This window comes from Pseudopodoces humilis, chromosome 6, assembly GCF_049639895.1.
Source record: "Pseudopodoces humilis isolate 2021_Gansu_Grassland_sample_001 chromosome 6, ASM4963989v1, whole genome shotgun sequence".
In the NCBI taxonomy this organism is placed as follows: domain Eukaryota; kingdom Metazoa; phylum Chordata; class Aves; order Passeriformes; family Paridae; genus Pseudopodoces; species Pseudopodoces humilis.
In genome coordinates, this window is record NC_142205.1 from 2,813,113 (window position 1) to 2,826,700 (window position 13,588).

At 58.2% G+C, this 13,588-nt stretch overlaps 4 protein-coding genes across 5 annotated transcripts in view; 1 reads left to right on the top strand and 3 right to left on the bottom strand.

The window, feature by feature from the left end:
- Nucleotides 1–571: 571 nt before the first annotated feature.
- On the top strand, nucleotides 572–1,635 carry LOC102105474 (neurophysin 1-like). Its single transcript, XM_005517943.2, has 3 exons — nucleotides 572–704; nucleotides 786–987; nucleotides 1,538–1,635. The coding sequence occupies exons 1-3, from the start codon at nucleotides 585–587 to the stop codon at nucleotides 1,585–1,587; spliced, it is 372 nt and encodes a 123-aa protein (XP_005518000.2). The 5' UTR covers nucleotides 572–584; the 3' UTR covers nucleotides 1,588–1,635.
- A 402-nt stretch (nucleotides 1,636–2,037) lies between these two features.
- Nucleotides 2,038–5,505, bottom strand: MRPS26 (mitochondrial ribosomal protein S26). The gene is made up of 4 exons (XM_005517942.3): nucleotides 5,243–5,505; nucleotides 4,101–4,238; nucleotides 2,890–3,013; nucleotides 2,038–2,659 (listed from the first exon to the last, which is right to left on the bottom strand). Exons 1-4 carry the CDS (start codon nucleotides 5,503–5,505, stop codon nucleotides 2,528–2,530), a joined length of 657 nt encoding a protein of 218 aa, XP_005517999.2. The 3' UTR covers nucleotides 2,038–2,527.
- A 1,118-nt stretch (nucleotides 5,506–6,623) lies between these two features.
- LOC148184075 (progonadoliberin-2) lies at nucleotides 6,624–8,119 on the bottom strand. The gene is made up of 3 exons (XM_088056565.1): nucleotides 8,055–8,119; nucleotides 7,476–7,623; nucleotides 6,624–6,800 (listed from the first exon to the last, which is right to left on the bottom strand). Exons 2-3 carry the CDS (start codon nucleotides 7,611–7,613, stop codon nucleotides 6,681–6,683), a joined length of 258 nt encoding a protein of 85 aa, XP_087912691.1. The 5' UTR covers nucleotides 7,614–7,623; nucleotides 8,055–8,119; the 3' UTR covers nucleotides 6,624–6,680.
- A 2,090-nt stretch (nucleotides 8,120–10,209) lies between these two features.
- Nucleotides 10,210–13,588, bottom strand: part of PTPRA (protein tyrosine phosphatase receptor type A) — a 113,820-nt gene continuing 110,441 nt past the window's right edge. Inside the window, exons 19-23 of one of the 2 annotated variants that reach the window (XM_088056523.1) lie at nucleotides 12,653–12,787; nucleotides 12,289–12,414; nucleotides 11,810–11,961; nucleotides 11,452–11,587; nucleotides 10,210–10,794 (exon numbers count right to left, since the gene is read on the bottom strand). In XM_088056523.1, the coding sequence (XP_087912649.1) occupies nucleotides 10,720–10,794; nucleotides 11,452–11,587; nucleotides 11,810–11,961; nucleotides 12,289–12,414; nucleotides 12,653–12,787 (624 nt within the window). In that variant the 3' untranslated portion in view covers nucleotides 10,210–10,719. The remainder of the gene's footprint in view (nucleotides 10,795–11,451; nucleotides 11,588–11,809; nucleotides 11,962–12,288; nucleotides 12,415–12,652; nucleotides 12,788–13,588) is intronic. The other variant, XM_088056521.1, reaches the window with a different exon arrangement.

Genomic DNA, 13,588 nt, shown 5'->3' on the forward strand with positions numbered 1-13,588 from the left:
CATTCCCCACCCCAGATCCCATGGATGATCCCAGAGGATAGGGCATTGCTTCCTCCCACCCAGAGGGATTTGAAGCCAAGGGAAGCACACACCCCTCTCATCCTGCTCCTGGGTGGACACATCCCACCTGCAGCTGCCTTCCTTCATCCCTACCCTCTCCATGCCAGAGGGGTTCCCAACGGGACACACCACACCTCAGCAGCCTCAAGTGGCCAGTGGAGAGGGGCCCCAAGCCCCAGACTCCATCCACGACCTCCACACGTTCATCCTGCTCCATCCACAACCTCCACACGTTCATCCTGCTCCATCCACGACCTCCACACGTTCATCCTGCTCCATCCACAACCTCCACACGTCCCCGTCACCGCCGGACTCATCACGGAGGAGAAAACCAACACCTTGTCCTTGACCTCACGTCCTCGACCTCTGGCTATTAGCCGAGCCCTCTGCTGTGGGAAGCAATGCCTTGTGGTTTTTAAGGAACACGGGTGACGCCGGTGCCAGAATCCCTAAGCAGGAACCAGGACTATAAAAACAGGTCCAGCGGTTGGGATGAGCAGCCAAAAATCCCCCGTCCCGCCGCTATGTCCTGCAAGGCTCTGGCCCTCTGCCTCCTGGGGCTCCTGGCTCTCTCCTCCGCTTGCTACATCCAGAACTGCCCCATCGGGGGCAAACGCGCTGTGCTGGACATGGACATCAGGAAGGTGGGTCCTGGAGGGCTCGGAGCACTCCGAACCCCATCCTTCCCTTCTCCCAACCTTCTTCCCCCCTGTTCTCCCGAGCAGTGCCTGCCCTGCGGTCCCCGGAACAAGGGTCACTGCTTCGGGCCCAACATCTGCTGCGGGGAGGAGCTGGGCTGCTACATCGGCACCTCGGAAACGCTGCGCTGCCAGGAGGAAAACTTCCTGCCCACCCCCTGCGAGTCGGGACACAAAGCCTGCGGCTCCGGAGGGAGCTGCGCCGCTCCCGGCATCTGCTGCAGCACCGGTGAGCGCGGCACGGCATCCCGGGGCTCCCGCACGGAGCCCTCGGAGCCGGGAGGGAACTCAGGCTTTTACAGAGCAGGGGGAGAGGGGAGGGTGCCCAAGGGATTGTCCGTGTCCCACGCGTGTACCCACCCATGGCTGTGACAGCCAGAGCACGCTCCATGCCCTATCCAGACCCCAGGGAAGGGATGAGACCGCGAGGGTTCGGGGCGGGAGGGAAGCAGGCACCAACAAATTTTGGGGGCCGAGCAAGAGCAAGACCCACATTCCCTCCTGCTCTCGCTTTTCTCAAAATTCCACCCTCCTCCCTGAATCAAACTACCAGAAATCCTGCTATAAATCCCGGGAAGCATCAGAGAATGGAGTGAACACGAGCTCACTAAACCCCAGTGCCAGGGGGTTCCTGGGGGCTGGTTCAGGGGTCTCTGGGGGCTGTTTTTGGGGGTCCCTGGGGGCTGGTTCAGGGGTCTCTGGGGCCCATTTTGGGGGGTCCCTGGGGTCTGGTTGGTGCTGTCTGGTTTCACACCACACTCCCCCCTCTCTCCCCTCAGAGGGCTGTGGCACTGACTCGTCCTGTGACCAGGAGATGCTGTTTGTGTAGCCCACCCGGCAGAGAATCCACAGGATCCCGCATCCATCACTGTCCCAGCCCCAGCCCAGGCTGTGACTCAGACTGAAGTGATGAGCTTCATTAGAAATAAAACTTGGACAGAAAAACCACCCAGACAGAACTCTGTGAGTTTTGTGTGCTCGCCTGGTTGAGGGGCAGGCTCGGGAGAAGACACTTCTAGTGAAAAGTGGAGGTAAAAAGTGAGGATTTCAGGTCAATTAACTGAGGGAGGGAGGGGGATCTGCAGACCATGGCTGAACCACAGCACACTCCGTGCTCAACACTGGGCAGCCCAAAACCAGATTATTTTAGGACAAGGCTGACAGCCTGCAAGACCCCAACAACCCAGAACACCCACAGTCATTATCATTTTTTCTACACCTTCAGCTCCAGGTGATGAATAAATAAAGCCTGAAGGGAGGAATAAGGACACACCAGAAATTCTAGATCATTCAGACATTTTCTTATTCAGCCACACCAAGAGATGTGCAAAGGACGGTTTAAAATGTGAATTACAATTAATTCCTTCCCCCAGCAACAAAAAAAGGGAAAGTCAGTGTTTCCTACAAATTCATTCAGCCCTCGTTTGCCTTTGGAAGCATCCAGAGGAGCTGACAGCGGGGAGCTCAGAGCCAGGCTCTGTCTCAGGACCGCTCCTGCTCCTCCCCACATGCTGTGTGAAGGCAGGAGGGATCCAAACACGTGGGAGGTGGGATCACAGGCACAGCACAGGGCTGAGCCAGGCTGCTGGAGCCTCCAAGTTTCCCCTCACCCCCTCTCCCGCAGGCATTAACCCTTTGGAAGCAGCACAGCCAGATCCGTGGCCCTTCTCCACCACTCCTGTTGTCGATTTATACATTCAAAGAAGGATCTGTGTTGTCTGGGGGGGCCTCTGGACACAAGCCAGGCCAGGAGCCCCATGCCAGGGCTGCTAGGACAGCACCGTGCGTTTGACGATCCGCCCGTCCTTGTCGATGGCGAAGTTGTAGTTCCGTGGGTTGTCCAGGCACTCCTCGATGCGTGCCTCCAGGTTCTCGGGAGTGATGAAGTTTTTGGCTTCCTCCTGAACCAAAGGACAAGGATTATCCCCTTAGGATTATCCCACCCTGTTCCCAGAGTTCTGGCTCGAGCTGTCTCCCATCCACGCGCTGTCAACACCCCTGGAAGGTGCCGACACTTGCGTTCCCAGCTGCCAACTGAAAAATCTGTGGGAAACAAGCCCACGGCTTCCACATGGCTCCCTGGCAGGGAATTCTGGCAGCCTGCTTCCCAGGAGGCACCAGCTGCTCTTACCTGCAGCTGGAGAACCTCCTTCTCCTTCTCCTCCAGGAAAGCCTCCATTTTCCTGGCCCGTTTCTCCGCAATCTCCAACTTCCTCCTCTTCTGCTCCTCCTCTTCTTTCCTGAATCTCTCCTCTCTGCCAGACAGAAAGGAAAATCTGATGGATGAGGCGACATATCCCACCCACAGGAGAGCAGGAGGCTGCCCAGAGCACCTTGACTTCGCCCTCAGCAGCAAAAGGCACAGGAACCACAATAGCTGCATAGGCAGATTTATTTTAAAAGGTCAGGATTTCCCAGAATCACAGAATCAAGTAGGGTGGAAAAGGCTGTGTCCTCTTGTCCTCTGCTCCCAGGGAGCAGATCCTGACCCATCCTGGCTGCACCCTCCTGTCAGGAAGTTGTGGAGAGTGACAAGGTCTCCCTTGAGCCTCCTTTTGCCCAGGCTGAGCCCCCCCAGCTGTTCCTACCAGGACTTGTGTCCCAGACCCTTCCCCAGCTTTGTTGCTTTTCCCTGGACATTCTCCAGCATCTCAACATCCATCCTAAACTGAGGGGCCCAGAAATGGACACAGCACTTGAGGTGTGGCCTCACCAGTGCCGAGTACAGGGGAAGAATCCCTTCCCTGCTCCTGCTGGCCACACCATTCCTGATCCAGGCCAGGAGCCATTGGCTTTCCTGGCCACCTGGGCACTCTGCTGGCTCATGTCCACCCTGCTGCCCATCCATGCCCCAGATCTCTTTCTGCCTGGCTCCTGTCCAGCTACTCTGTCCCCAGCCTGGAGCATGCAGGGGTTGTTGTGCCCAAAGTGCAGGACCCCACACTTGGCGTTGTTAAACCTCAAATCCTCGGGTTCAGCCCCTGGGTCCAGCCTGTGTAGGTGCAGAGCCCTCCTGCCCTGCAGCAGACCCACACACCCAGCTTGGTGTCATCTGCAAATGTGCTGATGGTGAACTTGATCCCCTCACCCAGCTCATCAACAAAGACGTTAAACAGGGCTGGGCCCAGCCCTGATCCCTGGGGACACCACTGGTGACTGGATGTGACCATTCCCCACCAGTCTCTGGGCCCAGCCATGAACCAGCCCCTAACCCAGCCCCTAACCCAGCCCAGACTGACCCTGCCCAAACTCCTCTGTAAATATTAGACCAGACTGTGAGTTCAGTTCTGCCTGAGCAGAAGTCACAGCCGGGCAGGGCAGTGTCTCCCTGGCCCTGCTGACCTGCGTGCCCGCTGCCGGGCGTTCTCCTCATCGTTCCAGGCCATCAGGCGCCGGTGCTCCTCCAGCTCCTCCACGGAGCCCTCGGCAGCCAGGCGCTCCTCCTGCTTCTTCTGCAGCACCTCAGCCCTGAACTCTGCCCTGTCAGGAGCAGGGGAGGGCATTGAGCTCCTGCCCCACTGTGCCCCCAGTCCCACCACCCTGACCCTCCCCCTGCCCCACAGTGCTCCCAGTCCCACCACCCTGACCCTCCCCCTGCCCCACAGTGCTCCCAGTCCCACCACCCTGACCCTTCCCTGCCCCTCATCAGTCCAAGCCCCACCACCCTCCCCTACCCCCCGGTGTCCCAGGATCTACCTGCTCCCGGCACAAAGTGGCCCAGACCCAACCCTCCCCTGCCCCACAACCAGCGCCCTGCCCCAGAGCCAGCCCTGTCCCTCACAGCAGCCCCAAATGGCCACGAGCTCGACACTCCCCTGCCTCACAGCCCCACATCCAGCTTCCCACCCCACAGCCAGCCCCCAACCCTCTCTTGTTCCACACCAGCCCCCCCGAACCTTCCCCAGACTCCAACTCCATACCCAGAGCCACGGCCAACCCCAACCTTCCCCTGCCCCACGGCAGCCTCACAGCCCCATACCTAGAGCTCTACCCTCCAGCCAAACCTTCACCCAGCGCAGTGACCCCCAGAAACCCCACACCCAGCCCCCTGCCCTGCATTCATCCCTTCAACCCTCCCCTGCCCCACAGCCAGAGCCTCACCCAAACCCACAACCATCCCCCGGCCCTCTGCCCCACAACCAGCCCCACACCAACCCATATCGACCTTCAGCAGCCCCCCAACACTCCTGTGCCCCACAACCAGCCCCACACCAACCCATATCGACCTTCAGCAGCCCCCCAACACTCCTGTGCCCCACAACCAGCCCCACACCAACCCATATCGACCTTCAGCAGCCCCCCAACACTCCTGTGCCCCACAACCAGCCCCACACCAACCCATATCGACTTTCAGCAGCCCCCCAACACTCCCATGCCCCACAGCAGTCCCCCAACACTCCTGTGCCCCACAGAAGCCCCTCCATTCCATCGCCACAGCCCAACCCGGACCTGCCCCACAACCCCATTTCCGTCCCCTCCCGTACCGGAGGGCGCTGAGCACCAGCCGGTGCTGCCGGTACCGCTCCTGCACCACCAGCAGCTCCTCGGGGTCCACGGGCGGCGGCATCTTCACCCGGCCCGCCTTGGACTTGGCGGGGGGGTCGTGCCGGGTCTTGCGGCCCCGCGCCGGCACCGCCCGCGGGGACCAGCCGGGACAGAGCCCCGGGAAGGGGCCGGGCCCCAGCGCGGCCGCCAGGGCCGGGAGCGGGACGGGCCCCGGTCGGCAGCGCCTCAGCGCCGGCAGCATGGCGGCGGCGCAGTGACGTCACGGCGCGGGAATGACGTCACGGCAAGGCCGCGCGCGCGGCGCCACGGGAAGGGAGGAGGGAGCGGGGCCTGATGGGAAATGGAGGCGGGGAGGGGAGAGGGACAGAGACACGGCCACGGACACCAGTGGGGCAGGGACACCCTGCAGGGGACAGGGACACCAGTGGGGCAGGGACACCCTGCAGGGGACAGGGACACCAGTGGGGCAGGGACACCCTGCAGGGGACAGGGACACCAGTGGGGCAGGGACACCAGTGGGACAGGGACCTCCCCCCCCTTGTGAATCTGCCACCCCAACGGACACGGGACACGGAACGCAGAACCCCTGCCGGACACGGCCCCCTAAGGAACAGGGGATCCCCCCAGGGAACAGGGGATCCCCCTAAGGAACAGGGGATACCCCAGGGAACAGGGGATCCCCCTAAGGAACAGGGGATCCCCCCAGGGAACAGGGGATACCCCAGGGAACAGGGGATCCCCCCAGGGAACAGGGGATACCCCAGGGAACAGGGGATCCCCCCAGGGAACAGGGGATACCCCAGGGAACAGGGGATCCCCCTAAGGAACAGGGGATCCCCCTAAGGAACAGGGGATCCCCCCAGGGAACAGGGGATCCCCCTAAGGAACAGGGGATCCCCCCAGGGAACAGGGGATACCCCAGGGAACAGGGGATACCCCAGGGAACAGGGGATACCCCTAAGGAACAGGGGATCCCCCCAGGGAACAGGGGATCCCCCCAGGGAACAGGGGATCCCCCTAAGGAACAGGGGATACTCCAGGGAACAGGGGATCCCCCCAGGGAACAGCCGCCCACGACACGCGGCACCCCAAAGGACACAGCCCCCTGGCACCGGACACCGCCACTCCCGACCCCCATGCCAAGGAACAGCGCAGCCCCCCCGGGACACAGCACCCCCAGGAGACAGAACCGCCCCTTCTCGGACACCCCCCAAGAGACAGAGCCCCCCCTGGGGACACCAATCCCACCCACGGGACAGATGGCATCCCTAAGGGACACCAAGGGACACATGCCACCCCTCCCCCGAGCCCCCCGCGGGGCCCCCCATCACCATCACTGCACACAAATCCCCCCCAGCCCCTTTATTCCCCGCGGGGGGGTCCCGGCTCGGTCCCGCGTGGGTCGGGGGGCATCGGTCAGTCCCGGTCCCGGGGACCCCCCCAGGACCCCCCGGCCCCGTTCCCGCTCACCGGCAGCGGCTCTGCCCTCCGGAGGGGACACGGGAGGGGACGGCAGCGCCCGAGAGGGGACGGGACCTGCGGGAGGGGGAGAAAGGGGGACACCCGTGGGGGGGAAACCAGCCGGGATGGGGGGATCACCCCGCGGGTGGGGAGAATTCCAGGGTGGATAAACTGCGGGGGTTTCGGGGAGGAAGGTAAATCCGTGGGGAAAATAACCGCTGGAAAAAGGGGGATAATCTGGAGGGCGGCGATAATTCAGGGGGGATTATAGCCCGTGGGGGTGATAAATCCGGATAATTCAGGGAGGGGGATAACCTGGGGGGGATTATAGCCCGTGGGGGTGATAAAACAGGATAATTCAGGGAGAGGGATAACCTGGGGGGGATTATAGCCCGTGGGGGTGATAAAACAGGATAATTCAGGGAGGGGGATAACCTGGGGGGATTATAGCCCGTGGGGGTGATAAAACCGGAGTGGGGTTTAATCTGGGGCGGGGATAAATCCAAGAACTCGGCGGGGAGATAATCGGGGACATCATTTCCAGGGGGTGTAATCCAGGGAGGATAATTTGGAGCAGTCTGCCTCGGGGGGGAAATCCCAGAAGGATTATAACCCCAGAAGAAGGAGGTTTTTATCCCGGGGGATGGGGGGGGGGGCACAAACCCCGGGGACACAGTCGGGATGGGTGGGAATCACCCCGGGAGGGAAGGGAATGACCTGGAGGGGGATGAGCCGCGGGGGACACCCTACCTGGGGGTTGTTGGGGGTCCGGAGGTCCCGCTTGCCCCCCGGGTACCAGCCGTGGGACCAGTGCTGGCCGCGGCCGCGGGGCAGGGCGCAGCTCAGCAGCAGCAGCGCCAGCAGCAGCAGCGACCCTCGGGGTGCCATGGCCGGGGGGCTGCGGGGACACAACACCCTGTCCCTCCGGTATCCGCTCCGGGGACACCCCCGGGGGGTGCGGGAGGGTTGAGCACCCGTGGGCGCTGCCTGGGGTGGTTTGGGTCCAGCAGAACCTCAGGGGTTGAGTGGGAGGGATGGAGATCCAGGGAGGATGAACACCCTTGGGTGGTGCTGGGGTGGGTTTGGGATGCAGATGCTGGAGGGGATGAGCCAGCATCTCTTTGGGGTGCGTTTGGGGTGCAGATCCAGAGGGAATGAGCAGCTCCGGGTTCCCTTTGGGGCTGTAGAAGCCGGAGTGGCTCAGCACCCCGGGGTGCTGCTGGAGCTTGGATCTAGCACGGACAGTCCCTCCAACCCCCCATTGGGGTGTGATTTGGGGCAAGCAGGACCCCCCACCCCGGGGCCCGTCCCGTGGCCGGGCAGCCTCACCTGGGCGGGCAGGTGCCGGTGGTGGCGGTGACCGGGGCCGGAGCGGTGACCGGGGCCGGAGCGGTGGCCGGCCGGGCGGGCAGCGCTATTTGAAGGGCTCGGTGACAATGACGTCGGCCTGGCCACCGTTCCCACGGGGGACCGTGACCTCGCTGATGGCATCGGCCTCCCCGTGCCGGTGCCCAGCCCCTCCTTCCCCCCCAGATCCCCTCGGCACCGCAGTTCAGCACCCCAACACCCCGTTTTGGGGATTCTCCATCACCCAGGGCTGGGGACCCCCCAGAACGGGCTCATTTCCCATTTCCTGGCAGCTGGGAAAGGGATGGATCCACATGGCCCCTCTGCAGATCCAGGGATGCTCTTGTTGAAAGCAGGGGAGCAAATTTCTCGTGCCTCAGTTTCCCTACCCACCCCAGCCCCCATTTCCCCGGTTCTCCCCCCATTTCAGACTTGTCACCCCCAAACTGGGGCTGGATGCTGGCAATGGCCATGGAGCCCACAGCTCCCAGCTCAGAGCATGTGGCAGAGCTCGGGAAGGGGATTTAGGCAGGATCTGGCCCTGGATTATGTCCAGCAGCTGCTCATCTCTCTGATATTTGCAGTTGGATGCAGGATGGGGCCAGGGCAGATGCTGTGGCAAAAGTTCAAGGCAGCTCCCCAAACCCCAAAACTTCTCCAGGCCCCCTGGGATCCTGGGAATGAAGAAAAAAGGGGGAAAACTCCTTAAGAGTACCAGGGAGGAGTGGGATGGAGGGACTTGTTGGGGTGGTCCATGTTCCTGGGTGGAGCATCTGTGGAGACAGATGAAGCCCCCCTGTTCAAGGAGGGTCCCCATTTCTTTGGGGTCACCACATTTATTTCTGAGTGTGACTGACAGCCTTGGCTCAAAGCCCCCAAAATTTAGGAGTTGGAATTTATTAGCAGTGGGGTGATGTTTGGGCTCAAGAGGGGTACCAGGTGATGGAGTGGGGATGATGGCAGCAGCAAAGCAAATTTTGGGGGTGTTTGGTGTGGCTGAGGATGTCCCCTTGCCTGTGTGCCTCCACTGAACCCCCCTGTGAATCTTGCCTGGATGGAAAAAGCTGAAAAACTTGGGATACTCTGACTCATGGGCTGTTTTTATCCATAATTTCCTAGATTTCAACCCCATATCCTGAGTCTAGCACAGCCCTGGGCAGACCTGTCAATATTCCTGGGCCATACCACCCACCCTGTGCTTCCCATCACTGTTTGGAGTGTCCAGAGAAACCCTTGGGGTGAAACCTCTGCTCCAAACCAGTTCTCCCAGTGCCTGCAGTGGGGATGGAGCTCCCCCCATTAGCCTGGTGCCCCTGACTGCAGGAGGAGCAAGGAAGGTGCTGCCTCAGGCACTCCTTTATAAGAAAAAATATTAAAATCAACCATATTAACCTGTTTTGGTTTTGGTTTTTTCCTAATATACAAGTGCTGCACCCCTGAGCCTCAGGGTATTTCCTGTCCCTTTGGATTCTTCTTGAAAGAAAGCAGGCCTGGAGTTTTTTGGGAGAAATCCTTCCCTGTCAGGGTGAGGAGGAGAAGCTGTGGCTGCCCCTGGATCCCTGCAGGTGTCCAAGGCCAGGTTGGATGGGGCTTGGAGCACCCTGGGCTGGTGGAAGGTGTCCCTGCCCATGGCAGAGGTGGAACTGGATATTCTGTGAGATCCACCCTAAACTGTTCCTCCATTCTGTGATCTCAGGATGCCAGGAAAAACCATCTGACATTCCCTGGAGCAGCTGGGGATGGAGCTCACCTGGTCCAAAGAGCCCCAGCAGGGATGGCAGGGCCACTGTGATCACCCTCAGCTCAGGGCCACAGGGCCAACCCCAACCCCTGCTCTAAAATCCAGCTCCAAACACACAGACCTTTCCTTCAGGCAGGAAAAAATCCTTTTGTTTTCCTGGGGTTTGCTTTTTTGGGGTCAAAATCCCAACATTTGGGCTCTGCTGTGTGGTAATTAGTTTCCAAACCAGCAGCACATGGTGGCCTGACCCTGAGGGAGGAAGGTCTTTAGCTTTTGGTACAAAAATGAGGGTATTTATATATAAACACACACACAGAATGAGCTTTTTTTTTTTTTCCTCCTTATTTTTTTTTTTTTAAGAGCTGACCAGCAGAAAAATGTGAAACCATTTCCCTGCAGGTTTGGAAAAGCTTGTGCTGGTGGGGTTGGGTGGTGGTGGGGGAGGGGTTTGGTTTTTTTTTTGTTTTTTCAGATGAGATCCAAGATACCTTTCTTTCCTTTTTTTTTTTTTTTTTAAAAAGGCTTTACTCCCTCAAGAAAAAAAAAAAAAAAAAAAAAGATTTACAAACAAAATAACAGCCTGTATCAACTCTCCAGAAGAGAGATGGTATGACAATATTAATCCAAACATCACGCTATTTAATTCCCCAATAAAACATTGGAAAAAAAGGAGCCAACAGTATCTGCACTAACACTTTTGCTACATATAAAATCTCCAGCTAATATGAAGCTTATGGTACCAACCTCTAAAACAGTTAAGATATATACACATAGTTTTGTTGTTTTTTTTTTTGTTTGGGGGGGTATATTAACAAACAGAATATTACAAAATATTAAAGAAGGCAACTCTTCTGTCATTTGTTTTGAGGGGGGGGGGTGGGTGTGGATTTTTGTTCCTGTTTTTCTTCACTTGAAGTTGGCGTAGTCTGAGAAGGCGTCGATGTATTCCTGCACCACCTTGTAGCAGAATTCGTACTGTTCCTGTGGGATTTGGGGGAGAACAGCGTTAGATCAGGAAAATCCACACCTGAGATGGCACCTGATGCTTGGTCAGGTGTCCAGAGCAGGTCCCACCTCCTTGTGACCCCCAAACCTTTGCTGGGGCGCTCAAGGTGAAAGAAACTCTGCTTTCCCCTTCCCTCTCTGAGGTTCTGCTTGGATCCCAAAAGACTTTTCTTTGAAAACCCTGAGCAAACCCCTCTTGCAAGACCTCACCCAACCCTAAAAAATGTGCAGGGTTCCACAGCCACTCCAGGATACTTTTCCAGGTGTTTCAGCCCATTCATGGGGCTGTGGCTGAGGATGTCTCCAAGGAGGTTCCTACAACTTCTGTCAGTGCTTGAAAGGCATTTGATGCCTTAACAAGAGGAAGGGGATCAAAACAAACTAGAATCACAGATCCTAGAATGGTTTGGGTTGGAAGGAACCTCCAGGATGAGCTTTCTCCAGCCTTCCACTATCCCAGATTACTCCAAGCCCTGTCCAGCCTGGCCCTGGACACTTCCAGGGATGATGAACCCACATCTTCCCTCACTCCCTCTGTCATGGAGTGAAAACCTTGAATCAAAGAGGTTTTTGCTCAACACTGAGCCCCCAGCCCATCCTTGCTGAGGTTCTGGTGGGGCAGGAGGCACCTACCAGTGTCTGCACCATGTGTGGCCTCTGTAGTCTTAAACTCTTGACTGTCTGAAAGACGTCGAGGATCGCCTCTGCCTTCACCCTCTCCAGGACAGTGCTCAGTGCACAGAAGGTGCCCGTTCTTCCTGCTCCAGCACTGGGAAAGAGAAACCAGGGGGTGAGGGAAAGCCCCTGGCCTGCCCCTGTTTGCCCAGGGGGATGATCCACATGGGAAGCGCTGGAGAACTGGAGCAGCCAGTCCTGCCCCAGCCTCTCCCAGTTCATCCAGGACATGCTTTGGGATTCTGACCATCTCCCAAGCTCCTGGTGGGGCAGATCCCCTGGGAGGGGTGGCCCAGCTGCTCCAGGCAGGCTTTACCTGCAGTGCACAGTGATGGGGTGGTTTCCAGACTGCTGCTGCTGCTTCTGCACCGCTGCGATGATGTTGATCATCCCCTTCCCATCCCCGGGGATCCCAACCTCTGGCCAGCCGTGGAAGTGGAACTGCCGGATCTGCCGGCTCTTGTTTTCCTGTGGGGAGGGCACAGCTCGAGCTCAGGCAGCTGGTGAGGGATCTGGAGCGAGGAACCCACGGGCTCGGGGCTTTGGGATAACGATCCCTGCAGGAGGAGTGGCGTTCCCAGGGCATGGAGTAGGGAAAGTGTGGGGAATGGGGAGCAGGAGGGAGGCCTGGCGGTGAGGGCAGCAGAACAGAGGGGATGGCTGAGGAGGGAGCAGCAGGACAGCGGCTCTCAGAGGCAGGGACACAGGGATAAAATCCCTTTGGGACAATGGGGAGCTGAGGAACACCAGCAAGTGAAAGCCAGGAGCAGCCAGAGGGAGCAGCCAGGCTCTTACCCTGGTGTTGGTCACCAGCAGGTCCCGCACCGTGTAGCTCTCACACTCCTCCTCTTTCTTCAGCTCCACCGTGATGTCTCCGTAGGACACGGAGCCGTCGGACGGCCAGTACTGGGCACACTTCTCCTGAGGAAGCATCACAGGAGCACACAGCGTGAGGACCCCGTATTTATCCCGAGGGTTTGGACAGAAGAATCTTCTGGCAGCTGCCCAGCACCAGGTGGGATCCCACAGGCTTCACAAACTCCCAGAATCACAGACTGGTTTGGGTTGGAAGGGACCTTAAGGGTCATCCCATTCCAAACTCCTGCCACTCATTTCTTTATTTCCCTGGTGTTTAACGCAGCTGATCCCGGGAGCTTACCTGGCCTCTCTCCTCCAGCTCTGTTAGCATCACTATGGAGCAGGATTTCCACTCCCAGATCATCCTCCAGAAGTCCTCTATCGTGTGCTGCAGCGGCCCTTGGCTGGCGATGTAGGAATCCTTCTGGCGATAACCCTGGAATTTGGGAACAGGGTCAGTGGACCTGCAGGAGGAATCTCTTGGACATGGCTGGCCTGCCAAGCTCACTTCAGTTTTGGGAGGATCATATTCCCCACACACACCTGGCTCTACCCATTTGGGTTTCCAGCACACCTAAGCAACATTGCAAGCTCTGAGTGCTGCAGCAGAGCTTTCCTTTAGCTCCAAGTACTCCAGGTACGATTTTTACTGGGGATTTTTGGCAGAAGCAAGCAAAACTAAACGGATCTAGATGATCTTTAAGGTCCCTTCCAAACACAGACCATTTTATGATCCATGAAAACCAGCAGGAAGGCTGGATCTGCCTCTGGCTCTTCCACAGCCACAAAGAGTTTGTGTTTCCAAACCCCTCTGACTCCCCTGTGCCCTCCCTGCAGACTGTGACTGCAGATGCTTCGTCATTTGGAGTTCGTCATTTAAGCAAAGTTCAGCAGAGGCAGGAAATTGAATCCTCAGCCCAAATTGCTTACGTGCCATGGAAGCTTTCTGATCTGGATGCACAACAAGGCAGCTGCTCCTGCAGCCACAGCAGGGACCCAGCAAAGGAGATTTCAGGGAGCAATTAATTAGGGATGTTAGAATTGGGAATAAACTGGTTTTAGTGGGCAAACTCAGTGATTGCTTTTTTGGGGAAAAAAAGCTCCGTGTCATTAGGAGATGAAAGCAGAAATTGGGAAAAGATCAGGGTCTGTCACTTGGCCAGCAGTGGCATGGAGATCAATACCCAGCCGAGATGTCTCCCTGGAGTCAACAGGATTGCTCAGGAGAGAAGGATGT